Source organism: Mytilus californianus, unplaced genomic scaffold (genome assembly GCF_021869535.1).
Source record: "Mytilus californianus isolate M0D057914Y unplaced genomic scaffold, xbMytCali1.0.p SCAF_11, whole genome shotgun sequence".
NCBI classification, from domain to species: Eukaryota; Metazoa; Mollusca; class Bivalvia; order Mytilida; family Mytilidae; genus Mytilus; species Mytilus californianus.
In genome coordinates this window covers 64,702,058-64,728,964 of record NW_026262593.1, presented here as the reverse complement: position 1 = coordinate 64,728,964, position 26,907 = coordinate 64,702,058, and the positions used below count along the sequence as shown (strand labels likewise).

General features: G+C 32.1%; 2 protein-coding genes and 1 long non-coding RNA gene across 7 annotated transcripts in view; 2 read left to right on the top strand and 1 right to left on the bottom strand.

Annotated features, from left to right (window-relative positions):
- LOC127720529 (PDZ and LIM domain protein 4-like) overlaps nt 1-26,907 on the top strand; it is a 197,662-nt gene that overhangs the window by 14,313 nt on the left and 156,442 nt on the right. The window contains exon 4 of one of the 2 annotated variants that reach the window (XR_007990832.1): nt 671-1,019. Coding sequence is in view for 1 of the 2 variants with exons in the window: in XM_052227127.1 (XP_052083087.1) it covers nt 671-771 (101 nt within the window). In the remaining variant the exon portion in view is untranslated. Of the gene's footprint in view, nt 1-670; nt 2,064-26,907 lie in introns of those variants that run through there. The other variant, XM_052227127.1, reaches the window with a different exon arrangement.
- LOC127720532 (uncharacterized) overlaps nt 1-26,907 on the top strand; it is a 362,531-nt gene that overhangs the window by 207,220 nt on the left and 128,404 nt on the right. The gene's annotated exons all lie outside the window — the stretch shown is intronic.
- LOC127720525 (tRNA pseudouridine synthase-like 1) overlaps nt 3,067-26,907 on the bottom strand; it is a 206,835-nt gene continuing 182,994 nt past the window's right edge. For 2 of the 4 annotated variants that reach the window (XM_052227120.1, XM_052227118.1), the window contains exons 5-8: nt 12,447-12,605; nt 5,436-5,673; nt 4,322-4,484; nt 3,067-3,427 (exon numbers count right to left, since the gene is read on the bottom strand). In XM_052227120.1, coding sequence (XP_052083080.1) covers nt 3,069-3,427; nt 4,322-4,484; nt 5,436-5,673; nt 12,447-12,605 — 919 coding nt within the window. In that variant the 3' untranslated portion in view covers nt 3,067-3,068. Of the gene's footprint in view, nt 3,428-4,321; nt 4,485-5,435; nt 5,674-12,446; nt 12,606-15,428; nt 15,513-18,787; nt 18,919-19,939; nt 19,998-23,271; nt 23,373-26,907 lie in introns of those variants that run through there. The other 2 variants (XM_052227117.1, XM_052227119.1) reach the window with 2 other exon arrangements.

Genomic DNA, 26,907 nt, shown 5'->3' with positions numbered 1-26,907 from the left:
GCAGAATAAAGGGCAAAATAATGGAGAATAGAAAAATTAAATGCTAAAATAATAAATAATATAGAATAATGGGGTGCTAAAATATGAACAATAGAGAATAATGGGCAAAATAAATAAAGAATACAACAAAATAATGCAAAAAATTTAAGAAACAAGAAATAAAGGACCCTCCCCCATCCACAATGCAGGTAAGATATATTTGTTCTTATAGAAGCTATTTAGAATTGTATTCTGCTAAAACAAATTTGACTATTATGGACTTTTAAGTAAGGTGCAGAATAAATGACAAGAAAAAATAAGGAATGGAAAAAATAGGGAACAAAAAAAGAGTAGACAAATAAGGGAAAAAGAACAATGGGCAAAACAAATACAAAATAGAGAAATCCAGACCCTCATATTGAGACTTCTCAAATTTTGCTGTGAGAAAGAGTTAAGATAAGCTTAAGATAATGATCTTTCAAAGGCATTTTTATACCTGGTGTAGAAATGTAATATGTAGTAGTTGTTCCTTTCTGGCGATCATTATCTTCAAAGAAAAAAGTTTATAATTCTAGTTGTAGGATATATGTACATTTTGCAATTGTGCGAAAATGCACAATTTTTTTATTCAAGTCAAGGTGGTCTTTGATTGGTTGATATAAATTTTCGGTAACCTCTATTTATTTTACAGGAGGCAGACCAGCTTCAATATTTGACAAGAAGAAAAAAGCCAGATCTGAATATACAAAGACTGATCAATCTGGATACACAAAAGCATACGGACAATCATAATGGAAGATAATGTACCAAATTGGAACAGACATTCAACAACATAAACTGTAAAATGTCTGTGACTTCTACTAAGTTCTAGCATGTTTAGAATATATAAAGATTGTTAAATCAAAGAAAGTATGGAGTGTAATTTACATTCAATTTGATAAAAAATTTTTACTAACTATTTCAATTTCACAGAGAGATTATTGCAAAATTGTCTTAAAAAGGATAATTTGACTGTAATATACAATAAACCGGATATACAGGTTCATTTGCATGGGCTTTTCTTCAAAATGTTTGTATAAATAATTTTGGTTTAATTTTTGCATACTATTATATGTATACATATTTATTTTTCAATTATGAAAGATTTAAAAAACAATCAATTATTTTAAGTTTTATAAACCAAAAAGAAAACGTTTATTTAAGCTGAATGGAATATATAGATTAAAGTGATTTTTTTAATCTATCTTTGTTTCTTTCAAGAGGAAAATATAATTTTGAAATGTGAACAAAAATGAACGTTTAAAGTGCTTCCATATTTTATGTCAAAACTGTTTGTTTGGAGTATATCTGACATAACAGTAGTATCTATACATGCAGAATATAGCTTACATATTAATCTGCAACCACTTTTAAACAAGACTAATTGGATAATCTCTTTAAATTGTAAACAATACTGAAAAGCCGGACAAGGATCTCACCAACAGAATATTCCTGCCATAAATATGTATAGAAAAATATGAAAATCCTGCTAAAGCTCTAAGTACTTTATTTTGCCTATTTTTAACTTTTTTATTCGAGCGTCACTGATCAGTTTTCTATAGATGAAACTCACGTCAGGTGTACAAAATTTATATATCTATGAAGAGTTTATTGACTATATCATGTAAATTATTAGATAATGGATGGAACACTACTTGAACTTTGTAATGAATATTTTTTTAAAAAGCTACAATTTTATGTACAAAATACTTATATATATCATTGCATGTTAATTTTTTTTTATCAAACAAAATCAATCAATCTTATTATCTTTCAGTATTTTATATATTCTTTTCTCTGTACATATTTATTCCCTTGGCCTCTTAAAAGAGAAACAATGTGTGTAGAGAGTCTATTTAATAATATTCAGTTTGTAAAAGCTTTAATTGACCTACTGATCCCAGGGTTATGTGACTACACAATGTTGTTATTGTTTATCAATGTATTTTGTTTTTGTTTATAATTATTTATTTTGTATAAATACATTTATGTATATTATTGTGGTTGCTAAAAATTTGCATATTAAAGCTATAATCAAATAATAATGATGAATCTGAGTACTACAGATCCTTGCCAATATGAAATAAGGAGATGTGGTATGATTGCCAATACGACAACATTCCAATTTCCACCAGAGACCAAATAATGTACATGTTAGCAACTATAGGTAACCCTACAGCTTTCAACAATGAGCAAAACCCATACTGCATAGCAAGCTACATGTATAAAGGGTCCAACCTAATGAAATGTAAAATAAATTAAACGAGAAAACTAATGGCGTGATTTATGTTAAAAACAATGAACGAAATACAAATATGATATACAGCAACACATGATAACCACTGCATTACAGGCTCCTGAATTGGGACAGGCACATACAGAAGTCTTTTTGTTGTGTTTGGTTAGGTTGATGTCTCATTAACCCCAATATTTCTTATTCATAGTGCATGATTTTTATACACAATTTTCTAAGGGCTATTCCATTAAAATGTATGTGGGAGGGTAGGAAAGGAAGTTTAATTATTGAACGTGGGTCATGGGTCTTTTATCAGTATGCGTCTATTGCCATTATGCAAAATTATCTAAAAATGGTTCTTGGTTGTAGGGATATTTTGAAAGTCCCTTCCTACCCTCCCAAATACATTTTAATGGAATAGCCCTAACATTTTGTATTTATCAATCTTTGACCTACTTGAAACAACTAATATTCCATTTATTATTTCTCCCAAAATTCTGTAGGTAGATCGTGCATGAAAATGAATTGATTGTTGTTGTTTAACCCACTGTCAGCACTATTGGCTATATCAGGGCTGTCAGTTTTTATTGATGAAGGAAGCAGGAGTGCCCAGAGAGCACCAGCAGCTAGAAAACTGACAATTTTTGACAATTAAGATTGGAGTCTAATGCACCTGCCAAGAGCAGGGTTTAAATTCACAACCACAGTGCTGAAAGGCCAATGAGACAATAGATGAACTTCTTAGACCACTCAGCCACTGAGGCCCCATCATGAAAATAAGTGTGTTTACAGTGCAACATTGAAAATCTATCTATTATCCTTTTGAATTTATTTGTATAGCAGAATCTACAATTTCATCATTGCTGGTTAGTACAGATTCATTTCTACACACATTCTGTGATATATGCACACTGAATTCATTTAAAGTTAGAGCTCTTTCAACACAATGTAAAGAAACACTGTCACAAATTTTATTTATGGAATTATTTTCATTGCTTTTCGTACTCTCCTCATTATTAAGAACGTGACAGCTATCTGGCACATTAATTGTATCCAATGTTCTGTCTTTAATACCATCAGAGTTTCCTTGTAAATGCAGATATTTTTCAAGAGTTTTTGACAATGTTCTATATTCCTTTTGAAGTTCCGGAAGGGGTCCTGGATAAATCAAGTCTGAAAAAAAACCATATAAAATATTCAGTTCAAAAAGCATGACTTATACTGTTAGATTAGAGTGTTACATTGTACAATAATATAATTAATTTAACAGACACAAAATCTGATAGATGATTTATGATATGAGCTGTGTCGGATAGAAATCAACCTTATGCAAACGAATATCTGCCATTATCAATGCATCTGTTAACTTTTTTATTTTGATTGAAAAAAATCTGTATGCAAAGTCTGTAACTGTTTGGAAATTGAGTTGATATAAGAACCCTATTAAACAATATCATTCATCTTTTATATCGTATTCTAATGTTCCAAAACCAATCAAAGTCTTATACATGTATACATGCACTTGTTTAAGGTCAATTTCTATCTGACGCAACTCATACTATGTGTTAGAATTATTTCTCTTTTATAGAATTATCTCCCTTTCGTTTGTAACCGGAGAGCATGATTCTTCTTACAAAATGTTATACTGAGGGTTTTTTAGTTGGGCGCCAATGTAACCAGAGAGCACGAATTTCATTACAAAATTGCATGTCTCCACCGGGACCTCTGTGTTACAAAGCAGGGCAAATACTGACTGAGCTAAAGAAGTACTTCCTTAGCTCAACCGCTTACGGCTGACTAAGTATCTACCACATGTACTAAGGGAAGCAATCCCGTCACACATTACTCTTTTTTAATTAATATTATATTATTTTAGAAAAAAGTGTGAACTTTTTTGCTGAGGCTTAATATCTGAGTAAAGTTGTAGATTTGGAAAATAGTAAAGAAATAGGAATTTTGTAACAATGGGGAATTTGTGATATAATGATGAAAAAAATTTCTGCTATTTCAATTTTGTTACCATGGTGATCTTAGCTACACCAATGTTACAGATATTGATATTCTTACCTTCAGGATAGTATTCCACATTATTTAGAAACAAGGCCCATGGTGGGAAGGACCTTTCTAGATATTTGACTTTATGAGCTGGATCTTTTAATGTTTGTCTCAAATCTTCCACACTACACTTGCCACAGGCTACAGCCACTAAACCATTAACCATTCTTCTAATCTGAATAAAGAAAACAAGATGCACTGTCAGGTATACTGAATAAATGGAGAATGTGTCTATTTTACACAGATGAGGCACCTGCTTGCATATAATGTTATAATGGAACAAAACTGATGATCTGTAAAAATGACGCCACGCAAATTCGAAGTGTTTAATGGTAATAAGCATTGTGTATAAGATTCATAACATTTGGTTGAAGAAAACTAAAGTTAGAGAACGCAAAAAAAATGTTCAAATGAACAGACAGACATGGGTAACACAGCCAGTGCATAAAAACATGTCACATGGTGTAACATGTCCACATAAGTTTGATACAAAACTTCAAAAAACTTCTGCTAAGTTGGAGCAGGAGCATATTTAGACCTTTTTAAATGCAAAGGTTGTTTTTCTCTATTAATTTTCAAACCAACCAGAAGTAAATAGAATTATTGTACAGTCTACAGAACGTGTAAGAAAAAATGATGCTAGATCAACCCACTTATTAAAATAGTTTCAAAAGTACATAATTTTAAAACAAATAGGAAATGTTGTATGATTTCCAATGATACAACTATCCACTGGAGACCTCTGATTGAAAGTATCAACAAATATATGGCACTGTAAGGCCTTCAACAAAACCAATACCCTAAATAGTCAGCTTTAAAAGGCTCCATTAAAGTATGATTTTGACGTTGAAATTATTATTTGAAAAGAGTTACGGTATATCCCTTTCTTGGAAATGTACTGTTTGGTTACCATGAAAAGCACAACTCTTGTTTTTACTGAAAGAGGAAAAGCACACAATATGACATTATTTGTAAGATTTTTGCCATATTCAACAGAGATATCAATTCTAGATATCTAGATTTGGATTTGACATGGCTGCATATGTGTAATTCTTGCACAGCTAAATGGACAGCCCTAAGCATAGCAGAAATGCAGGTGACCTATACTATTGAAGGAACAGCATACCTGTTTATACATGAATGATTTACTGATAATATGAACGTCCCAGAATTCTAATTTCTCTTGACATTCTTCTGTGGATCCTGCCATGTAAGGAGCACCTCTTTTTATATTGATTGAAACTGTCCGTACTGGATTTTTGAATTCTTCCGTTATTTTTTTCACACTGGTAAATGATGTGAAATTGTTGGTTCCACACATAACCTCTGCTGCTTGTAGAAATTTATCCATGCTGAATGGTGGGCTGCAATAATAAAACAAACATGAAATCAAAAGTATGAAAAAGGACATGTTGGCCATTGTTGGGGTATACGTCTTTATGTGTGTATAGTAAGCACATTTTTACCCCCAAAAGTAGATGGTAGAGGGGTGCGTATTGTACACAACTATAGACGGTATATCAATTAGACTGTATTTCATCAACACAATAAAACTAACAAAATATACTTTCAGATTTATAGGCTAACTTACTTTTATGTAAGATTTCCATTGAAAACATGCATCATTTGCACAAAAACTTATCTAGACAACAGGTTAGTGCACATTATTGTTATGGTGTGAAAAACACTAAAAATTCCTCAGATCAAATTGCAGAACAACAACTTCATGTCATGAATCTGTGCAAGTTTCATTGAATTCTGTCAAGCCATTTCAAGGAGTAACCATGATAACTAATTAACATGATTAACATAAGAATCTGTGCAAGTTTCATTGAATTGAGTCAAGTCAATTCAAGGAGTAACTAATTAACCAACTGATATCAGCAGACTTCAATTTGACCATGTTTTGGTATGGGGAACCCCCTGAAATCAATCAGATCAAAACTAGAAATGTCATGTAGAAGTATCTTTACAAGATCAATTGAATTCTCTGAAGCCATTTCTAGGAGTAACTAATTAACATAAGAATCTTTGAAAGTTCATTGAATTTTATCAACCCATTTGAAAAAGTAACTAATTGACAAACTGATATAACCAGAAATGGCTATGACCATGTTTTGGTATTGACAACCGCTAAAATCACTCAGATCAAAACTTGAAATGTCATATAGAGGTATCTTTTCAAATTTCATTGAATTCTCTCACGCCTTTTCATATGATTTGCAGAATAACAAATCAAGATTTAAATGACAACAGATTGATTGGTTAATTGGTGATTGATTAACGCCCAGTGACAAATATATCATGCATATTCAGGATGATTAGGACAACAGAAGTGATCTCTATAAATGTTCTTGAGGCCTAATTTTTTAGGTTTATCTGGGTAAGGTTTATATCTTCTTAAAAGAACAATTGGAGATGGCAGCCATTTCAACAACTTTCTTAATTGCACAATCAAAAAGAAAAGCTTCACGATAACTTCCTACTTTACAGTAATCAGGATCAGCCAGACCTATTCTCTCATTACTGTATCAACAACAACCGATTTTAAATTTAACCTTTAAAAGCAACTATCCATCATGTCCATGTGAAGAATTATTGAGCCAAAATGTTATGCATGACCCATATATGTTGATGGTAAAGTCTCTGTGTTTGTACTTTGAGGAGAATATTTGATACATTTGCTTCAGTTCAAAAGTTTATATTTCTATTTAGAAATTATTGCATTTATTATTGTGATGGTTTATCCATGACACCAATGTGCTGAATAATCATAATGTCAAAACATGCTTCATATTGTTTTCATTTATTGTTTTGAATGATTTACATTTGTCTTTTCAAGGATGTTTATGGCTTGCTATGCGGTAAGGGTTTTGCTCATTGTTTAAGGGCATACGATACAATTACAGGGGAGGTAATGACGTTGCTAATGTAAAATGTTATTTTAGCGATGTCAAACTGTGACATATCGGGAAAAGATGCGTTTTTCGATTGTTTTTTATGCTTTTAATAATCTGATTTAACTTGAAAACGAGTACATGGACCCCTTCTTTTTCAAAATGGCATTAGGTTTGATTATGTATGAAGATTATTTGTACCAATTTTAATGAAAAAGTCAACATTCAATTTTTTTTAAATTTGAAAAATATACCGCAAAAAATGCCGTTTTTTTCCTAAAATCTTGAAACTTTGTTAAAAATTTATAATTTCCAAAGAATTGTTGTACATATTAAGAGCATATTTATTTAAAGAATATTTTCATAATGTTTTTACAAAAATCCGTTTGTGTTTATCTGTTGAAATAAAAAAGTTAGGTGTGTCTATCCAAAGCATGGAAATGTAAAAAAAAAAAAAATTTAGAGTAAATGTATCGTATGCCCTTAAGGTTACAAGATACTGAATGATGTTACGCCACGAGTTATCGTTCCTGCTGTTGTCGACATCTTTGAAATTGACGTCAAACATAAAACCTGATGTTTTATAATAACTTAGAACGAATCAAACAAACAATTTGCCTCAGTCTGGTATAAAATAGTTGAAAGATAAATGTTTCTTTATTTCAAATTTGCAAGTATATATGATTATATATTAAAAATACCTTCATTTTAGCGTCGCTTTCTATATGTATCATATTCAATCACAAAACAAAAAACTTTGCATATTTACGATTCAAATAAAAGAACAAAAATGAGAGAAAAAAAAAATCACACTTGGGTGAAATTTTAATAGTAAATTAACTTTTTTTTTTTATTAACATTTGTAATAGTAACTTTGCATAGATGCAGAATGTCGAGGGATTCAATGCAATACGTTATATATTTGACATTGATTGCTTTGGCGTCTTCCTCCCATTCTTCTTCTCATTCTTCGAATTTAAATATATACTTTTTAAATGTTCTGTTTCTATTGATAAGTAAGCATTTGTACGATTAATCTATATATGTTCTTATGCATAACAGACTGAGCTTTTTATTCTGGGTTGGGTTTTTTTTTTCTTTTTTTTTTGCAATACATTCTTATTAAGGATGCACGCCGTTTCCCGATGAAATTTTGTTTTGAAAGTAGAAATCTACATTATAGAAATGCATGATAATGTATGAAAATACGAGGAACTGTACCACAATTAATGCAATTCCGCTCAGAAGCCCATTTGTTTTTTTCATTTTTAAATGGTCACCGAAAAATGTCGCTAGCAAATTAGAAAAAGGAAATTTATTTGGAAAAGAATACCGATAGAATTTAGCAAGAAAGCACCATGCAAGCAGACGTACAAACCCAGACAGAAACTGGTTTATTGGCATGGAATGAAAAAAGAAGAGTAGTTGAAATTGGCTATTTGGCCGAACAACTTTCCCTATGTTTCAAGTGTAAACAGTTTTTGAAATTAATTGGACTGTACAGAAGAAATCCGATATGGTTTCGAAAGCTTGTTTAAAAGAAACTACTAGCATTGTAATCTTATAAGTACAGTCTAAACAGGACAGCTACATCGGAATAAGGAGAAAGTTAACAAAGGTTTAAACATATGGGATGTCAACACTAAATGTGCACTCGGTTAGGTCGAAATAAAATTTAATCATTCAGATCCTGTTACATCTTTTTCTTTCAATTCCGTTCTGAAATAAATTATCGCGAAATTTACAATCAAACGATTAATTAAAAACCTGTGGCCCCACAATGAATGAATGATCGGTGCTTCGATAAAGGTAATTCCAGAGAAGCACTTTGAACGCAAACAAGCTACAAGAAGATATTTTCATTAACCTATTTTATTCAAACAGCAAAAACAAACTGATTAAAAGAACAGTTCCAATGCCACACCCCCAACCCCCTCCCGCGTTGTACATATTGTATCTGTCAATGGGCATTATTACTTTAAAAAAAAGTTTATTCTTTGATTTTTTTTTATAAATATCGTTAATAGAGAAATGAGATTTGAGAGCAAATGCAATGCAATTTTCGATATAATTATTATTTCCAAGGGGCATAACTCTTTTAACAATATTTGATCAGCACTGACCTTCGAAATTATCCAAGACAATGCTGATATAAACCTTTAATATAAATTATTTAAAGATCTGGCAAAAATTGTAAACTAAGAGTGCTTAAAAATGCAATTTTCCATATACTAATTAATATATCCAAGGGGCATGACTCTTTTAAAAATAATTGATCGGCATTGATTTTCAAACTTGTCAGCGAAAATGCTGATATAAACCTTATATATAAGTTTTATAAAAATCAGGCTAGAATTGTACATGTCAGAGAGGTAACAAGACCGGAAAGACGAACGGACGGTCAGAAGGACAGACGCCCGGTACTCGTATGTCCACCACAACACGTCGTGCGGGGGACAAAAATCCAACGAGATCTTAAAATCAATTTTATTTTAGATTCATATTAATTTTCATTTTGTCTTCAGGGAGGGGTGTGTTTTTGGTGTTTTGAGTTGGACATGATGTTCAGGTACAGCGGATAAAAAAACGCACCTTTTCACAAAGTGGGGAGACAATACGACACACAGACGATTAGCAAAGGTGCCATTTGGGGGATGGACATATTGCTCACATAGTCGCAGTCTTAAAAGGAGTTTTTACAACAAGTATACAAGTGTTAATATAAATTAAAAGGGTTGTTTTTTCTTTGTGTGCATAAATGGAAATGTGGGATATACAATAAAACAGCAAATGGCCAATTAACGACACACAAAACCAAAAACATCTATATAACATGTGACTAATGCAGGATGGACGAGTATTTTTTACTGCTAATTTGTAGTTTTAGTAAAGATTCGTTGGTCCCTTGAATTGGAAAGTTAATAAGTTTTATAAAATAGAACATCATCATATATGCTAATTTATTTTGTATTTACATTGTGTCATAGGTCAAATTTATTTGTTCAGTGTATGTTCAATGGTGTTAATATGTCCTTTGATTGAGTTAAGCCATTTCAGTTGATATTTTATAGTGTGTCTTTCTATTTTGTTATGTTACACTATTGTTTCAGGAAAAAGGGTGAAGGTTTGATACCATTAAAACGTTTAAACCCGCTGCATTTGTTTGCACCTGTCCTAAGTCAGGAATCTGATGTTCAGTAGTTGTCGTTTGTTGATGTGGTTCATAAGTGTTTCTCGTTTCTCGTTTTTTATATAGATTAGACCGTTGGTTTTCCCCGTTTGAATGGTTTTACACTAGTAATATTTTGGGGCCCTTTATAGCTTACTGTTCGGTGTGAGCCAAGGCTCCGTGTTGAAGACCGTACTGTGACCTATAATGGTTTACTTTTATAAATTTTGACTTGGATGGAGAGTTGTCTCATTGGCGTTCATACCACATCTTCTTATATCTAATATATATTTTGCTCCCTTAACAAAATGCTGGGAGCATATTGATTTACCCGTGTCCTTCGACAGTCCGTCCCTTAGCTGGTATATGGGATTTTTTAGGATTACAGTTTTGAAGCTTTAACTTTTAAATTATGTACTTGGTGTTAGTACATATACAATTAGCGCATCTTGTCAGATTTAAATTTTTTTATGACAGGTTGCTGAATTTGGCATTTTGATAATATATTGCACCAAGTCTTTTTTAACCTATATTAAGGGTGCATGTATATTCTCAGGCTCACTTTTTTTTAATAATTTTCCACGAATGACAGAATGTTGAACTTTGTCTATTCAAGTGAAATTCTACATACAGTTTGTAAGGTTTGTCCGACTAACAACGCACACAACCCAAATGTTTACATCATACAGAGTATACTATATTTATAGAATACGTATTTTATCAGGATGTTGATTTTCTATATAATTTTCACAACCAACAGAATGTGTAACCTTTTTTGACGGCTGCATCAAATGTGTCTTTTAGACATAACTTTTCAAATTGTATCGTATCGTCCTGAAAATCCATGAAATATTTGCCACTGGACGTTAAGCAACCATCAATCAATCAATTCAAATTGTACTTCAACATCACTGTTTACCAAATCAAATTTTTGAAGCACTTTATTTCATTCATGCATGGATACATCGGTGTCATCAGCAGTGTCTAGTTTGGAAGGGTTAAGTTGAAGATTCAGTTTTGAAAGCTAAAAGTGCACACAGTTAGGACGAAATAAATTTAACTCAGTCGAATGTTATATTGAATTATTAGGAAATTTCCGACAGGGGGAATGAAAATAAAATAACAAACACTATTCAGATCCCGTTACATTTTTTTTTTCAATCTCTCTGAATAAAAATAACGTTATTTTGTATTCCGTAACGTCACATATTTTTGTCAATTTCTAAGCGTATCAGTCATTTTTGAAGCGATTTATCTAAAAAACAAGGATGGTGACATAAGTTTTTTTATACATGTATGGATTTGGTATACAATCCTGGATATTATGTTAGTTTTTAGTCTTTCTCCGTATATGAGAAAATAGCCATCCATTGAAAAATCTAGAAAAGTAAGTTAAAAAAAAGGCATTTTCCCTATATATCTATGTAAATTTGGCGCCATAATTGACATTTACTTATCAAAATTACAAAAAAACAAGAATGGTGACCCCCATTTTTTATTTCATATTCCGGTGTAACTCGAATCAAAGTACAAGTGTGCCAAAAATTTTAGAAATCGGGAGATATGCCATTCTGTATTGTGTTACCTTAAGACCATACAGTGAACTATAGTTTCTACATCATTTGGATTTCTAATTAGCAATCATATCACATCTTCTTATTTTTGTATTTAGGGCTATTCCAATAAAATGTATGTGGGAGGGTAGGAAGGGACTTTCAAAATATCCCTACAACCAAGAACAATTTTTTAGATAAAATTGCATAATGGTACTAGACACATACTGAAAAAAGATCCATGACCCACATTCAATAATTAAACTTCCCTTCCTACCCTCCCACATACATTTTAATGGAATAGCCCTTATACAAATAATGTGATCAAAATTAGAATTTTTCTATTGAATGTGATAATAATCATGTATAATTTTTTGCAAAATTAAAAACATGCACAAATCAATTGTCTCACAGCTGGTGCTAATACAATTCACTTTTTAAAATTGTGGATGTGCTCCACAAAAGGAGGAGGAAATTACAGAAAAGAGGAAGATAAGTACATTGAGATGGTCTCTTACTGTAAAAGATGTACAAATCCCCTGTCAATGATTGGTAGTGGTGTACCACTGCTGACGTATGCTGAATCTTTAAAGATACCTAATCTGTAGATATAATGTCTTCTGTAAGGTTTACTGAAACAACGGAAATTATCAGCTACCTGCTGTATGCTATGAACTCTGAAAAAAATTAATCATTGTAACTAACACTTCTGGTAAATTTTTTGTTTTCTTATCTTTCGTTTTGGCTTGTGTGCTTTGTCTTTATGCCTTTTTGTTTTTCTGGGTTAACATATTTGTTTGTTTTTATAGTTAAGATTATAACACAATGTTGATCGACTGCTATACCCCTATTTTTGACATTTTCACCTATTATGTCTGTTTGTTTTATTCAAATATTGTTGTCAATAGAATGGAATTTTATGCAACTGTCATACAAGTGAGAGGTTCAGCTAGCTATAAAACCAGGTTTAATCCACAATTTTCTACATAAGAAAATACCTGTACCAAGTTAGGAATATTACAGTTGTTATTCATTTGTTTGATGTGTTTGAGCTTTTGATTTTGCCATTTGATTATGGACTTTCGTTTTGAATTTTCCTAAGAGTTCGATATTTTTATTATTTTACTTTTTTATGTTAACTATGAACATTTAATTTTTTCTTTAATCATAGAATCTTTTAAAGAAAGTTTGTAATATGTAAAATAAAATTATTTATTTTTAACTATAGGATCCGGACCTATTAACATGATTAATGAAAGATTGTAGTAAATAAAACAAAAGTATTTATTTTTGAATTATAGAATATAGATATTAAAAACATGACCTCGTTGCACTAAAAATAATCAAAGCAGTAGGAGATATAAATAAAAATAGATGTGGGGTCTACATCATATAGACATACACAAACACAAGAGTTTTTTTTTGCATCAAACTTAATACTTAAAGATCTGAGGAAGAGTGAGAGCATTAAACAAATAGTATAGACACCTGTCTAGTGTTTAAGTCTGTAGGTGTGTTGTCTTTTAATCTTTGGTTTTCTATGTTGTGTTTTGTGTACTATTGTTTGTTTGTTTGGTTTTTTTTTTAGCCATGGCTTTGTCAGTTTATTTTCAATTTATGAGTTTGAATGTCCCTCTGGTATCTTTTTCCCCTCTTTTAAATATCTTTTGGATATATTTACATGGATAGAATATTTTTAATATATATATATATATATATATATATAGATTGCCTAACAATGTAATTTTAACACACTATTTAGTATGTAAATATAAGAATGTTTAAAATATTTACAAAATGATGAAAATAAACGCAATATTTCGCTAGACTAACTAGCTTTATCAAGCGTGCATCTATCCAGGTGAAATCGGATGTAGATGATAAGAAACTTTTGCAGCTCAATGTATATGTTGCACTTGAATTTAGCTGCCTTGAAAATAATACATAATTTGGATGAAGTTCAAGATTTTTACAAAATTGGTAGTTGAAGTTAGCAACGTCCATTGGCCAATATTACAGGATAAAAAGGACGATGCTGTGTACTAAATTATTCTTTATCTTTCCTGTATCTTTTCTCATCTTTTTCGTTAAGACCATCAGGTTCTAAAGTGTGGAGTTGGTGGATCCAAAAATTTTCTCTTCTCCTTCTCGCCGTGGTGTTAAAAATCTTGAACGTCATCCAAATTATGTATTATTTTCAAGGCAGCTAAATTCAAGTGCAACATATACATTGAGCTGCAAAAGTTTCTTATCATCTACATCCGATTTCACCTGGATAGATGCACGCTTGATAAAGCTAGTTAGTCTAGCGAAATATTGCGTTTATTTTCATCATTTTGTAAATATTTTAAACATTCTTATATTTACATACTAAATAGTGTGTTAAAATTACATTGTTAGGCAATCTATAATTTTATTTGTGTAATTGAATTAATCTCTGTACTGATTAATCCACACTCCCATAGATTTGTATGTCATGTGCTGCTATTTATAGGCACTTATATATATATATATATATATATATCTAGTTATCTACCAGTTTCTTATTTGTCACATCAAGTTTTATACACTTTTTTTCAATTTTTTGCCATTGATACCAACAATTCATATATCTTTTAAGAAAACTTTATTTCAGTAAATGAATAGCTAACTCTAATCTTATGTTGACTGATCTTATTCTTATGTACTTGCTTAAAAAAACAAACTTTTCTGTTGTCTATAAATTAGGGTCTGAATGGAGTTTACAGAATAGAAAATAATGGGCATATCTACATCTAATAATATCTATATCGAATAATTTTGTACCGTTACAACACTGTCCCAGGTTAGGGGAGGGTTGGCTCCTTAGAACTAGTTTAACCCTGCAAGATTCTATATGTGCCTGTCCCAGGTCAGGAGTCTATAATTTAGTGGTTGTCTTTTTTTGCTGTTTCTCATATTGGTTTTTCATTTATTGTTTTGCATAGGTTTTTCTAATGTTATACCTTTACACCACTGTCCCAGGTTAGGGGAGGGTTAGGCACTAATAAAACTAGTTTATACCCCACCACATTTTGTATGTGCCTGTCCAAAGTCAGCAGCCTATAAGTCAGTGGTCATTGTTTGTTGCTGTGTAACACATTTGTTTTTCATTCATTATTCTGTACATAAATCAGGTCGTTAGTTTTCTTGTATGAATTGATTTACATTTAACAATTCAAGGCCTTTTATAGCAGACTATGAGGTTTGGGCTTTGCTCATTGTTTAAGGCCGTAAAGTGACATAATAGTTGTTAATTACTGTGTCATTTGGTCTCTTGTGGAGGGTTGTCTCATTGGTAATCATACCTCCTATATCTACAGAAAAATGTGCCAACAAAATAAAAAGTAGAGAAAAGTAGGCCAATAAATATAGAATAGAGGATAATGGGGTGCTAAAATATAAGGGGTGGGGAAATTTGGGCTAAATCTTTGAGGAATAGAGAAAAATGTTAAAAAAAAAAACCCTCATCAATAGTTTACCTTATTTCTTCTCCTTTCTTCCCAAGCCTCATATTTAATATCTTTTGTATCATCATAAGATCATGCTGTTGTCCATTTTGTTTTCTAAATAAAGAAAAATAAATACAAAATAAGTTAACAGAATATGAATTAATGAAATTATTAAATGAATGATTGTAAATAATACGACTCTCTTCATATCTAATATTTTTTGTAGCATCATAAAATCATGCTGCTGTCCGTTTTTTTTTCTAAATAAAAAAAAATAAATACAAAATAACATAATATACAATTAATAAATGAATGCTAGTAAACATGGTAAATGATATGACATTGCCTGTCTACAAAATCATTCTTTAAATTTTAGAAGTCAAAGTTCATATAAGATACATGCAATAAACATCTTGTGATACATTTAATGAAAAAAATAAAAATAGATTCTAATGATTTATCTAGAAAATTTTAGATTTAATCAATTTTATTGGAGTTATCTCCCTTTTATCTAGTTTTATAAAATACTTCAAAATAGATTCTAATGGATCTAATTGGAGTTATCTCCCTTTTAAATAGTTTTATAAAGCAGAAACAGTTTTTCCACCAATGAATCTTAAATGCTTGCTGCTTACAGTGTATCTCTATCTATACATTCTATAATAATATTCAAAATAATAACCAATAAAATGCTTCGCTGGGCGCAGCTTGATACGACCGCAGAGGTCGAACCCTGAACAGTTGGGGCAAGTATGGACACAACATTCAAGCTTGATACAGCTCTGAATTTGGATTGTGATTAAATATTTGACACAGCATAGGTTTCTGACACAGAAAGAATGTGGTCTAAGAACTTCAATTTTTTTAATTTACCTATTATGGTCCAATGTCCAAAATCAAAATACATGGTTAGATTCAGCATATCAAAGAACCCCATATATTCAATTTTTGTTGAAATCAAACAAAGTTTAATTTTGGACCCCAACTTGGACAAACTTGAAAACTGGTCCCATAATCAAAAATCTAAACACATGTTTAGATTCAGCATATCAAAGTACCCTAAGAATTCAATTTTTGTTAAAATCAAACTAAGTTTAATTTTGGACCCTTTGGACCTTAATGTAGACAAATTTAAAAAACGGGACCCTAAATTAAAAATCTAAAAACACAGTTAGATTTGGCATATCAAAGAACCCCAATAATTCAATTTTTGATGAAATCAAACAAAGTTTAATTTTGGACCCTTTTGACCTCAATATGAACCAATTTGATAGCGGGCCCACAAATAAAAAATCTAAATACATGGTAAGATTCAGCATATCAAAGAACCCCATATATTCAATTTTTGTTGAAATCAAACGAAGTTTAATTTTGGACCCCAATTTGGACCAACTTGAAAACTGGGCCAAAAATCTAAAATCTAAATACATGTTTAGATTCAGCATATCAAAGAACCCCATATATTCAATTTTTGTTGAAATCAAACAAAGTTTAATTTTGGACCCTTTGGACCTCAATGTGGACCAATTTAAAAACGGGGCCCAAAATCCAAAAACTTAATACACGGTTAGATTCAGCATATTAAAGAACCCCAAGAATTCAAGAATAAAACCCCATTGAAATTGATCAAGAAATAAGCAATTTATACGAAGTATCTTCTTTTGCACAATACTGTGCAATTGAATATTTCTTGCTATTGCGCAATACTGTACAATTGACAATTTCTTGCTATTGCGCAATATTGTGCTATTGGATATTTCTTGCTATTGCGCAATACTGTTAAATTGAAGATTTCTTGCTATTGCGCAATACTGTGCAATTGAAGATTTCTTGCTATTGTGCAATACTGTGCAATTGAAAATTTCTTGCTATTGCACAATACTTATTATATAATAATTTACACATCCTGTTTGGTGTGTATCTCCTACCATATCATTATTATTTGCTTTTAAATATAAATCAGAAATAACCAACTTAAAATGGAAAATTTTAAAAGAAAAAAAAAAGGAAAAAAAGAAAAAAAAAAAAAAAAAAAATCCCCCCCCCCCCAATTTTTTGAACCCCCTTATGATTCATCACCCCCAAACTCAATCCCAGCCTTCCCTTTGTGGTATGGTACCTTGCAGTACAATTTCAGAGAGATCCATACACTTGAACACAAGTTATTGTCTGGAAACTAGAAAAATGCTTATTTTTGGCCCCTTTTTGGCCCCCAATTCCTAAACGTTTCGGGCAATTACCCCCAAACTCAATTCCAGCTTTCCCTTTGTGATATGGAACCTTGTAGTACAATTTCAGAAATATCCAAACACTTACACACAAGTTATTGTCATGAAACTAGAAAAATGCTTGTTTTTTGCCCCTTTTTTGGCCCCTAATTCCTAAAATTTTGAGGCAATTACCCCCAAAATCAATTACAGCCTTCCCTTTGTGATATGGAACCTTGTGGTACAATGTCAGAGAGATCCATACACTTACACACAAGTTATTGTCTGAAAGTTACAAAAATGCTTATTTTTGGCCCCTTTTTGGCCCCTAATTCCTTAACTGTTGGTACCATAACCCCCAAAATCAATCCCAACCTTCCTTTTGTGGTATTGAACCTTATGGTGAAATTTCATGGAGATCCATTCACTTAAACTAAAGTTAGAGTGCGAAAACCAATGTGTCTTCGGACGACGCCGGACGACGACGACGACGACGACAACGACGACGACGACGACGACGACGACGCCAACGTCATACCAATATACGACCAAAAAATTTTTAATTTTTGCGGTCGTATAAAAACTGCAAAATTTCCTTAAAATTACTAATTCAAGGGCAGCAACCCAACAACGGGTTGTCTGTTTTGTCTGAAAATTTGAAGCCAGATAGATCTAAACCTGGTGAACATTTTCCCTCCCCAGTCAGATTTTAATCTAAATGCTTTAGTTTCAAAGATACAAGCCAAAAACATCATTTTACCCCTATGTTCTATTTTTAGCCATGGCAGCCATGTTGGTTGGCAGGAGGGGTAATCAGACACATTTTTTAAACTAGATACCCCAATAATGATTGTGGCCAAGTTTGGTTATTCAGAGGTATTCAGAGGAGAAGATTTTTGTAAAAGTTAAGGGACAACAGACGCCAAACGACAAGTGATGAGTAGCTCACTTGGACTTTCAGGCCAGGTGAGCTTAAATATAAACATCTATATTTTCTGACTTATTTAGCCAGGTAAATTAATCAACAATATGTATAATAGGTAATGTATCAATCCATTGCTGAATTGTGGGTGTTGTTGAATTGCTGCCCCTAGTATTCTATTTTGGTTTGTTCATGTTGTTGAATTGCTGTCTCACTTATGTTTGCCTAATGTCTCTTTTTATTGATACTTCAAACTTTACCTATCTGGAAAATCAACAGTGATTGTGTTATTTAATGCATGGACCCCTACATCCGTTCTACTAGACACCAATGATGACAACGTTGCTGTAGGGTCACTCAGGTCACGCCCTAACACATCTCTGGTAAAATCCTGTAAATATAGACAAATTATTTACATTTCTTATCTTCCATATTTGAGAAACTATATATTTGTATGAATTGATTTGCCCAACTACTTGTCCATGTACTGGCTAGTGTTCATGGTGTTCTACCAAAATATGTACAAATGTCCAAATCTAGAGGTAAGAATGTTTTTGACATTTAGCCAAAAGAGTCATAAAGTCAAAAGACACAGTGACTTTGTTATGTAATCATTTCCTTCACTGAACAATTCTTATCACTCCGGGTGCGGGAGTTTCTCGCTGCATTGAAGACCCATTGGTGGCCTTCGGCTGTTGTCTGCTCTATGGTCGGGTTGTTGTCTCTTTGACACATTCCCCCTTTTCATTCTCAATTTTATTTCATTAATTAAAGATACAAGGCCAAACAAAAATTGTGAGTGTGGGCCTAATTTTTTTTTATTTTGCTATTATTCCTATCTTGAATGTATATCACATGTATTTGGGAGACTTGAAATGTTTGTCACAATCAACATCCATAAGCATGATAAGCATATGCATGATAAGTGGTAATAATGAATTAAGGGTATGCATTCCAAGTCATAAGGAAGTGCTGTGTCATGAGTGGATGATAAACCCTTTGCTTTTTCAAAGAATAAAGTTCCATAACTCCTTAATGTCATATCAGAAATTTATAAAAACTAAAGGGAGGTTATTTCATTAGATATAAACCAGTCACCAAAGTTTCATGAAGACTGCTCAAAGAGCTTTTGAGTTATTGACCGAAGACTGGAAAGTCCCCCTTTTTTAAATGAATAAAACCCCATAACTTAGAAACATAAAATCTAAAATTTATAATATCAAAAAGGAGTTCACATCAAAAGATATAAACAATTCACCAAAGTTTCATGCAAATTGGTTAAAGAGTTTTTAAGTTATTGTCCAACATGAAGATGGACTTGACAGACAGACAACAAAATACCATAATACATCCCATAAACAGGTGTATAAAAACACAAACTATTTTTGTATTATTTAATAAATTAACCATACCACAAGTCTTCCTTGAATAGTATCATCAATGCCAGTGGTACTCTGTCTCTGTAATCCTCTGAAATACAATGCAACAATGAAAAAAAAAGATTATTGGTAGAAGATAGATTCAAGAACAAGAACATCAACTAACTTATTGAATGATTCTGGTAGACTTATACATTGTTTCAGGGACGGATGTAATAAAATGATAAAGTAAATCCATAATTTAACAAGAAATTTTGTATCTTTGTATTTTTTAAAATGACATTTTTTCAGAAAAAAAATCAATCAGAATTTGATTCGGTCACTTTTGCAAATTGGATGAAATGCTAATTTATGTAAATATAGGAAGCAAGACAAATCACCACACTCTTTCACCAACGTGCCACACTTTTTAAAAGATCACCTCACAGCAGTTTCCCCACTTAAAAAAAAAATTGCTTCACACTGGTTAACCAACCATGCCAACTCCTCCCACTTATGAAAAAGGATTAAATACTGTTTAAATATTCCTGCCAACACGCCCCACTTATGAAAATGGACAACATTCACATGACATTCCAATGAATATATAATAAAGGTCTGCCAACTTGCCCCACTTATCAAAACTTATCTATTGATTGCCATATTTGTATATTCATGTTTTTGTTTTTATAGTGTTGACATTTCATTGAGTGCTTCATTTTGTGTAATCATGCCAGTGATTGTTGTAATTGACTTATTGTGCAACTTATAATGAGGGTCGTAACGGGGGTGAGACAATATCTGAAAAAGTCTAATTTCCTGGTTCCATCTTTCACCGGCAATTATTTTTTCATTCAACCATCTTTTTGGAAAATTTTAAGTTTCAGTATTAACTAAAGTATATATTGCACCAACTATTGCCAATTAATCACTCCTTCTTATATTTCTTCCAATAAAATATTATAATTTGAATGTTCAACCCCCCAAAAAATCATGTTGTCCGGTGTTGTTTTCTGACAACTAAATCATTCAAAGAATATCCAAATTAAGTAAACAGGCTTCCGATTTTCACAAATATGATAGATCATATAAGAAACTTGTCCCTTACTGGTCTGTTTTTATTATAAATACAGCATGTAATAAAATTTTGCAAATTTAAGAAAAAATTAATTTTGTCCCAAGGGGTAATTTCCCTCCTGTTACCACTGGTTTTTTTCACCTTTGGAAACGTTTGAAAGACCAAGATTTGACTTCTTATAATGCAATGAGAAGAGCATCATTTCCTGAATGTATGACTCCACATGTATAGTATGAATGGCAGCCAGTTTGAAAAATCCGAGCTCACACAAGATAAGAATTTAGTGAAAAATAATTGAGTTGTTCTCTCCTGTTACAGCCTTTTTGTGTACCTTCTGAGAATATTTGATAGTCAGCACTATAACATTAAATGTGTTTTTATAGTATCTTATTAAATTGATATGTAGATGGAAGTAAACTTACACACAATTCAAATAAAAGGACAAAAAGTACTGTGTAATTCCTTTCTGTTATGTTCTGTCATGTTACCTGATAAAAAGTAACAGCATAGCCATAATCAGTAACAGGAAGGATGTTAAAGACAATTTCACTGATGAAACACAAAGTTAACCTACTATATGTCAAACATTCATTTAATATAAGTTATTATCATCATATTAAATAAATCTCAATATAATATACAGTATATTGAATGAAAAGACCGTTTTTTTTACTTTTGATAACAGCAGAGAACATTGTGCAATTCTAGTATAGTAGATAGTAACAGAACGGAATTTATTTTTGAATTTTTCATTACCTAGTCAGATTTTTCATCTTTCAAATAAAGTTTTAAAAGCTAAATGACATTGTTTGCTGTTATCTTCCAATTGTGATCAATTTGTAATGATGTACTTTTCTTAAACTATGAAATAAAGGAATTGTTTTATAAAAATAATTCCTTCCTGTTACCAAATCTGTCCTGTTAACATGGTTAATCAAGATTCTTTCATGTTACCGACATATCGTACTATATTTTAGTATATATTTCTTAACCTTGTGTATTGTAAATGCTAAAATAAATAATTGGCATTTGATGAAATATTGTAGGATATACTAGTAAACCAGATATAGTATCTTTAACTTATTCTTTATTCCCATTTGAAACTTTTTAAAATTAATTCACTATCATGACTATGGTAACAGGAAAGAACTGGAATTTTTGGTACCATTTTTAAAATTGCCATTGTTACCACATTTAACAATTATTTGAATTACAGACAACAGTTCCTGAATCCTCAATGTTTATTCTTCAATTTGTGCTATTAAAATACGGGTTCTAAAGACATTTATTTTTGGTTTTTTGAAATTTTTCTTTTGCCAAAAATTAGACATTTTCGATATTGTCTTGGGTACCTTCATCATGTTCATAACAAATAACAGCAAAAATTCTAACGGTAAAAATTTTTGCCAAATAACGTTAACAGTAATTTTTGGTGCATGACAATAATATGTTCTTCTCTTTTAGACAGTAAATTTAAATAAATCAACTGATTTTGGCGAACCACGCTAATTTTTTTCCCAAAAATAATGGTTTAAACTATAATTATTTGAGTCCTTGGACTAATCCTGATAAGGATATTTTAATGAATTACCGTAAAATTTTAACCAATTTGATGCTAACGGTAGCCTAAAATAAATGTTTGACGCCTGACAATAAAGGGCATTCATACATGTACCTAGCCTCTATTATCTGAGAATAAAATTCTTGACTTATCTTGTAAAAAAGTGATTATATTTACAAGAAAACAATCATCATAAACAGTTACTATAGTCAAGTGCATTGTACTTCATAGAAATGCTGATACTTATTTATACTTGCTTTCTTTCAACCAAAAGAAAAGAGATAAAAAAAAAAAAACAAGATGCATTTCTAAGGTTTTCATAAGTTATTCCATTCTCAATTGTCATGATTGTTCCCAGTCTTATTTAATTCATATATATATAAGTGGGGCAAGTTTGTAGGCCGTAATCCAGTACAGTTTAATTCTTTTATTCATAGGTGGGGCAAGTTGGCTGACCTAAATTCAAGGGGATTGCATCCTTTTTCATAAGTGGGGCGAGTTGACAGACCTTTATCATGTTTATTTAACTGAATTTTTACCCTTTTTTTATAATGGGGCGAGTTGTCAGTCATATTTTCATTGGGATTTTGCACTTTTACATTAGTAGGGCGAGTTGGTAAACAAGAGTCTGAAGAAAGGGGCGAGTTGGTGTATACACATATTTCATGACTGATGCAATTTTATGTCTCTGGCAATATCTTGTAACAATAATAATAAACTTTTTATATCTGTTGATGCTAGAGTTACCTGTAGCGAGTGCCTACATACGAGAAATAGAACAAAAAACGTCCCATTATCAATGATTAAAATTGTGTTTCACATGCTAAGTTTAGATAAATTATGTCAAGGGAGAGAAACGGAAAATACGATGTTTGTAGTTATATCCAACATACTTTAGGAGCACCACCGATAAAGGGTCATTATTTACTAATTAAGTTTTTGTGGTAGATAGTAATGGACTTCTGATAGAATCAATTATGTATCAATTACATTATATTTATTACATCAAGATGTACATATCCGGTGAAGGGAATGGTTGTGGATTTTGACTGTCACAGAAGAAAACGATTTACTTATATATATTGACTTGTGTTTTCTCGTATAACATTGAAAAATTGATAATTTAGTATTGCTACATGTAAATAGACATTGATCGTTTGTCGTTAAGTATAACAGATTTTAGTCATTTTTGATGCAATTTTAACGCATCGGTTTTTCGTGCGCTTTGACTGAGTGTTGCAACCAATATTGAAAAATATCTAAAATGTATAGCCATCATTAGCCATCGATACCATATACAACTATAATCATCATTCATATTGCTTGAAATAGATCTGTGTGTGCATTTTAATACACACTTTTAACATTTGACATTTAACTTTTCTATGTATTCTCACCGAGACTAAATATTGTCTGCCTCACTGTTGCTTTGTATAGCCGCCTACATCTATATGTATTTGCTTAAATAACTTCATCAATATTATATATTTATGACTGAGAATAAGCTCAGAAAATATCTAAGGAAGTCAGTGAACCAGAGAGGGGGTAAAATTCCGTACCCCAGTGGTATTATCAGACAGCAAAGGTATTTACCTTCAAAACCAGTCTGATTCATCTGCAATAGACCACATAAGGTGGTGGGTAAAGAGAGGAGCGAAATCATAAGAAAAGGTTGCTTGGCTGCGTGACAATATAAAAGATAAAATTGAACATCTTGGCCCCATCCATATATATATCTGGCTAGGTACTTGTGACCTAACGTCCATAACAGACAACCAGGACAGGATCTCTCTTACTTCTTCAGACAATACCACCGTTGAAAACATTGTTGACCAATATAGAGAGATAGTTAAAATACTTTCTTCGTATACTTCATCTAGAGTCACCTTCCTGAGTATTCCTACCTATAGTATATCACTTTGGAACCAATATAAAAAACACAAAGAACCGGCAACCTTCAACGATCAGGATATCGATCTTAGGCATCAAATTGATAAACTTAACTTCGAAATTAAAGAGCTAAATATTTCAATTAACTCCGTTACACCAAATTTCAACTTGGACATACTACACAACCCAAGCAGACTAACTTGTCGCAACACAAGCTCATCACCAAGATTTCAATATGATTTAGACCTCTATAGAGACGGTATACATCCAGCTCTTATCTAAAGTTTGGCTAAAAAAATTAAAAATTCAAATGCGTAAGGACTGCTGGACAAGAAATTAGATTAACAGGCAACTATATTTAACTGTTTATTGGTATGAGTGGGAACCTCCACTCTACACCATTCCTACTTTATAATACAAGAAACTTCATGGTATGAGTGGGAACCTCCACTCTACACCAGTTCATACTTAAATGCGGGAATTTCTCGCTGCATTGAAGACCTGTTGGTGACCTTCTGCTGTTGTCTGTTCTATGGTCGGGTTGTTGTCTCTTTGACACATTCCCCATTTCCATTCTCAATTTTATTAAAGGAAGAAACTCGGGTGACTTTTAATGTACAAAATTATTTTAATCATCCATTCTAGAGCAAAGTTATTTTAATCAGACATTTTTGTGCATTTTTATCGAACGTTCTTACCTGTGTTGAAGTCAATTTTTATCAGATAAATGCCTAAATTTTTTTGAGACAACAATAAGATTTTACCTTTTAGTTTTTGGATATTCTAATTGTGTATTGAAGATAGATTTTACAAGTACTGGACTATAGAATTTACACCGGCTTTATGGTATGAGTGGGAACCTCCACTCTACACCATTACTTTTGATTACAGAAATAGCGGAATTCACACAATTTGGTTCAATAAAAAGTTCTATTTCATATATACTCATTGCATTGCAGAGCAGGCACTAGCACTTAAAGAAACTTCATCTAAATAAGGATTTCTTGGTACGAGTGGGAAGCTCCACTCCACACCAATAAAAACCGACATCTAATACCCTCTCATCATCTCCTTAAACGGCTCACTAAGCACTTCCATGACTAGCAGTAGCAAATTATTTGGTACGAGTGGGAACCACCACTCCACACCATCTCAAACCAACATCTTTTACTCTGATATACTCATAAATTTCAAAAAAATAGCGACTTCTTGGTACGAATGGGAATCTCCACTCCACACCATTTAAAAAAAAAAAAAAAAACAAAAAACAAAAAAACCAAAAAATTAAAAAAAAAACCGACAACTAACATTCTCTTGTCGTCTCCTCAAAAGGCCCATTGAACACTAGCTTAACCTGAAGTATATGTAGCGACCTCTTTGGTACGAGTGAGAACCTCCACTCCACACCATCATAAACCAACTTCTGTTATTCTGATATTCATTGCATTATTTTCACGGCTCAGCAAGCATTAGCATTTATATATATAAGCAAATATCTCACAGGAATAGCGACTTATTTGGTACGAGTGGGAACCTCCACTCCACACCATTCTAAAACAACATTCTATACTCCCGTATTGCATTCTCTAGTATTCTCTCGTCATCTCACTGAACATTAGCATAACCAGAAATAGAGATCTATTTGGTACGAGTGGGAACCTCCACTCCAAACCATTAAAAAACCAACATTTTATACTTCCGTATTGCATTCTCTAGTATTCTCTCGCTGCCTTGTCTAAAAATCTCTCATCGTCTCAAGATCATCAAACATTGAACATCAGCATAAACAGAAATATCCACTTATTTGGTACGAGTGGGAACCTCCACTCCACACCATTAAAACACCAACATTTTATACTCCCGTATTGCATTCTCTAGTATTCTCTTGCTGCCTTGTCTAGAAATCTCACATCGTCTCATTGGTACGAGTGGGCACCTCCACTCCACACCATTTTTAACCAACATTCTATACTCAGGTACTCAGGGTTTGACACTTACTAAATCATAACCAGAAATAGCGATTTATTTGGTACGAGTGGGAACCTCCACTCCACACAACAGTTACCGAGGTATAAATAGTAATCAAAGGTACCAGGCTTATAATTTAATACGCCAGACGCGCGTTTCGTCTACATAAGACTCATCAGTGACGCTCAGATCAAAATAGTAATAAAGCCAAACAAGTACAAAGTTGAACAGCATTGAGGACCCAAAATTCCAAAAGGTTGTGCCAAATACGGCTAAGGTAATCTATGCCTGGGATAAGAAAATCCTTAGTACTTCGAAAAATTCATACTTTTGTAAACAGGAACCTTCTCCATTGTCTCTAGTCTTCTTTATACGGCCCAGCAAACATTATCATAAATAGGAAATTCACAGAAATAGCAACCAAGTTGGTATGAGTGGGAACCTCCACTCCACACCATAGTTACCCGATGTATAACCTTCTCCATTGTCTCTAGTCTTCTTTATACGGCCCAGCAAACAATATCA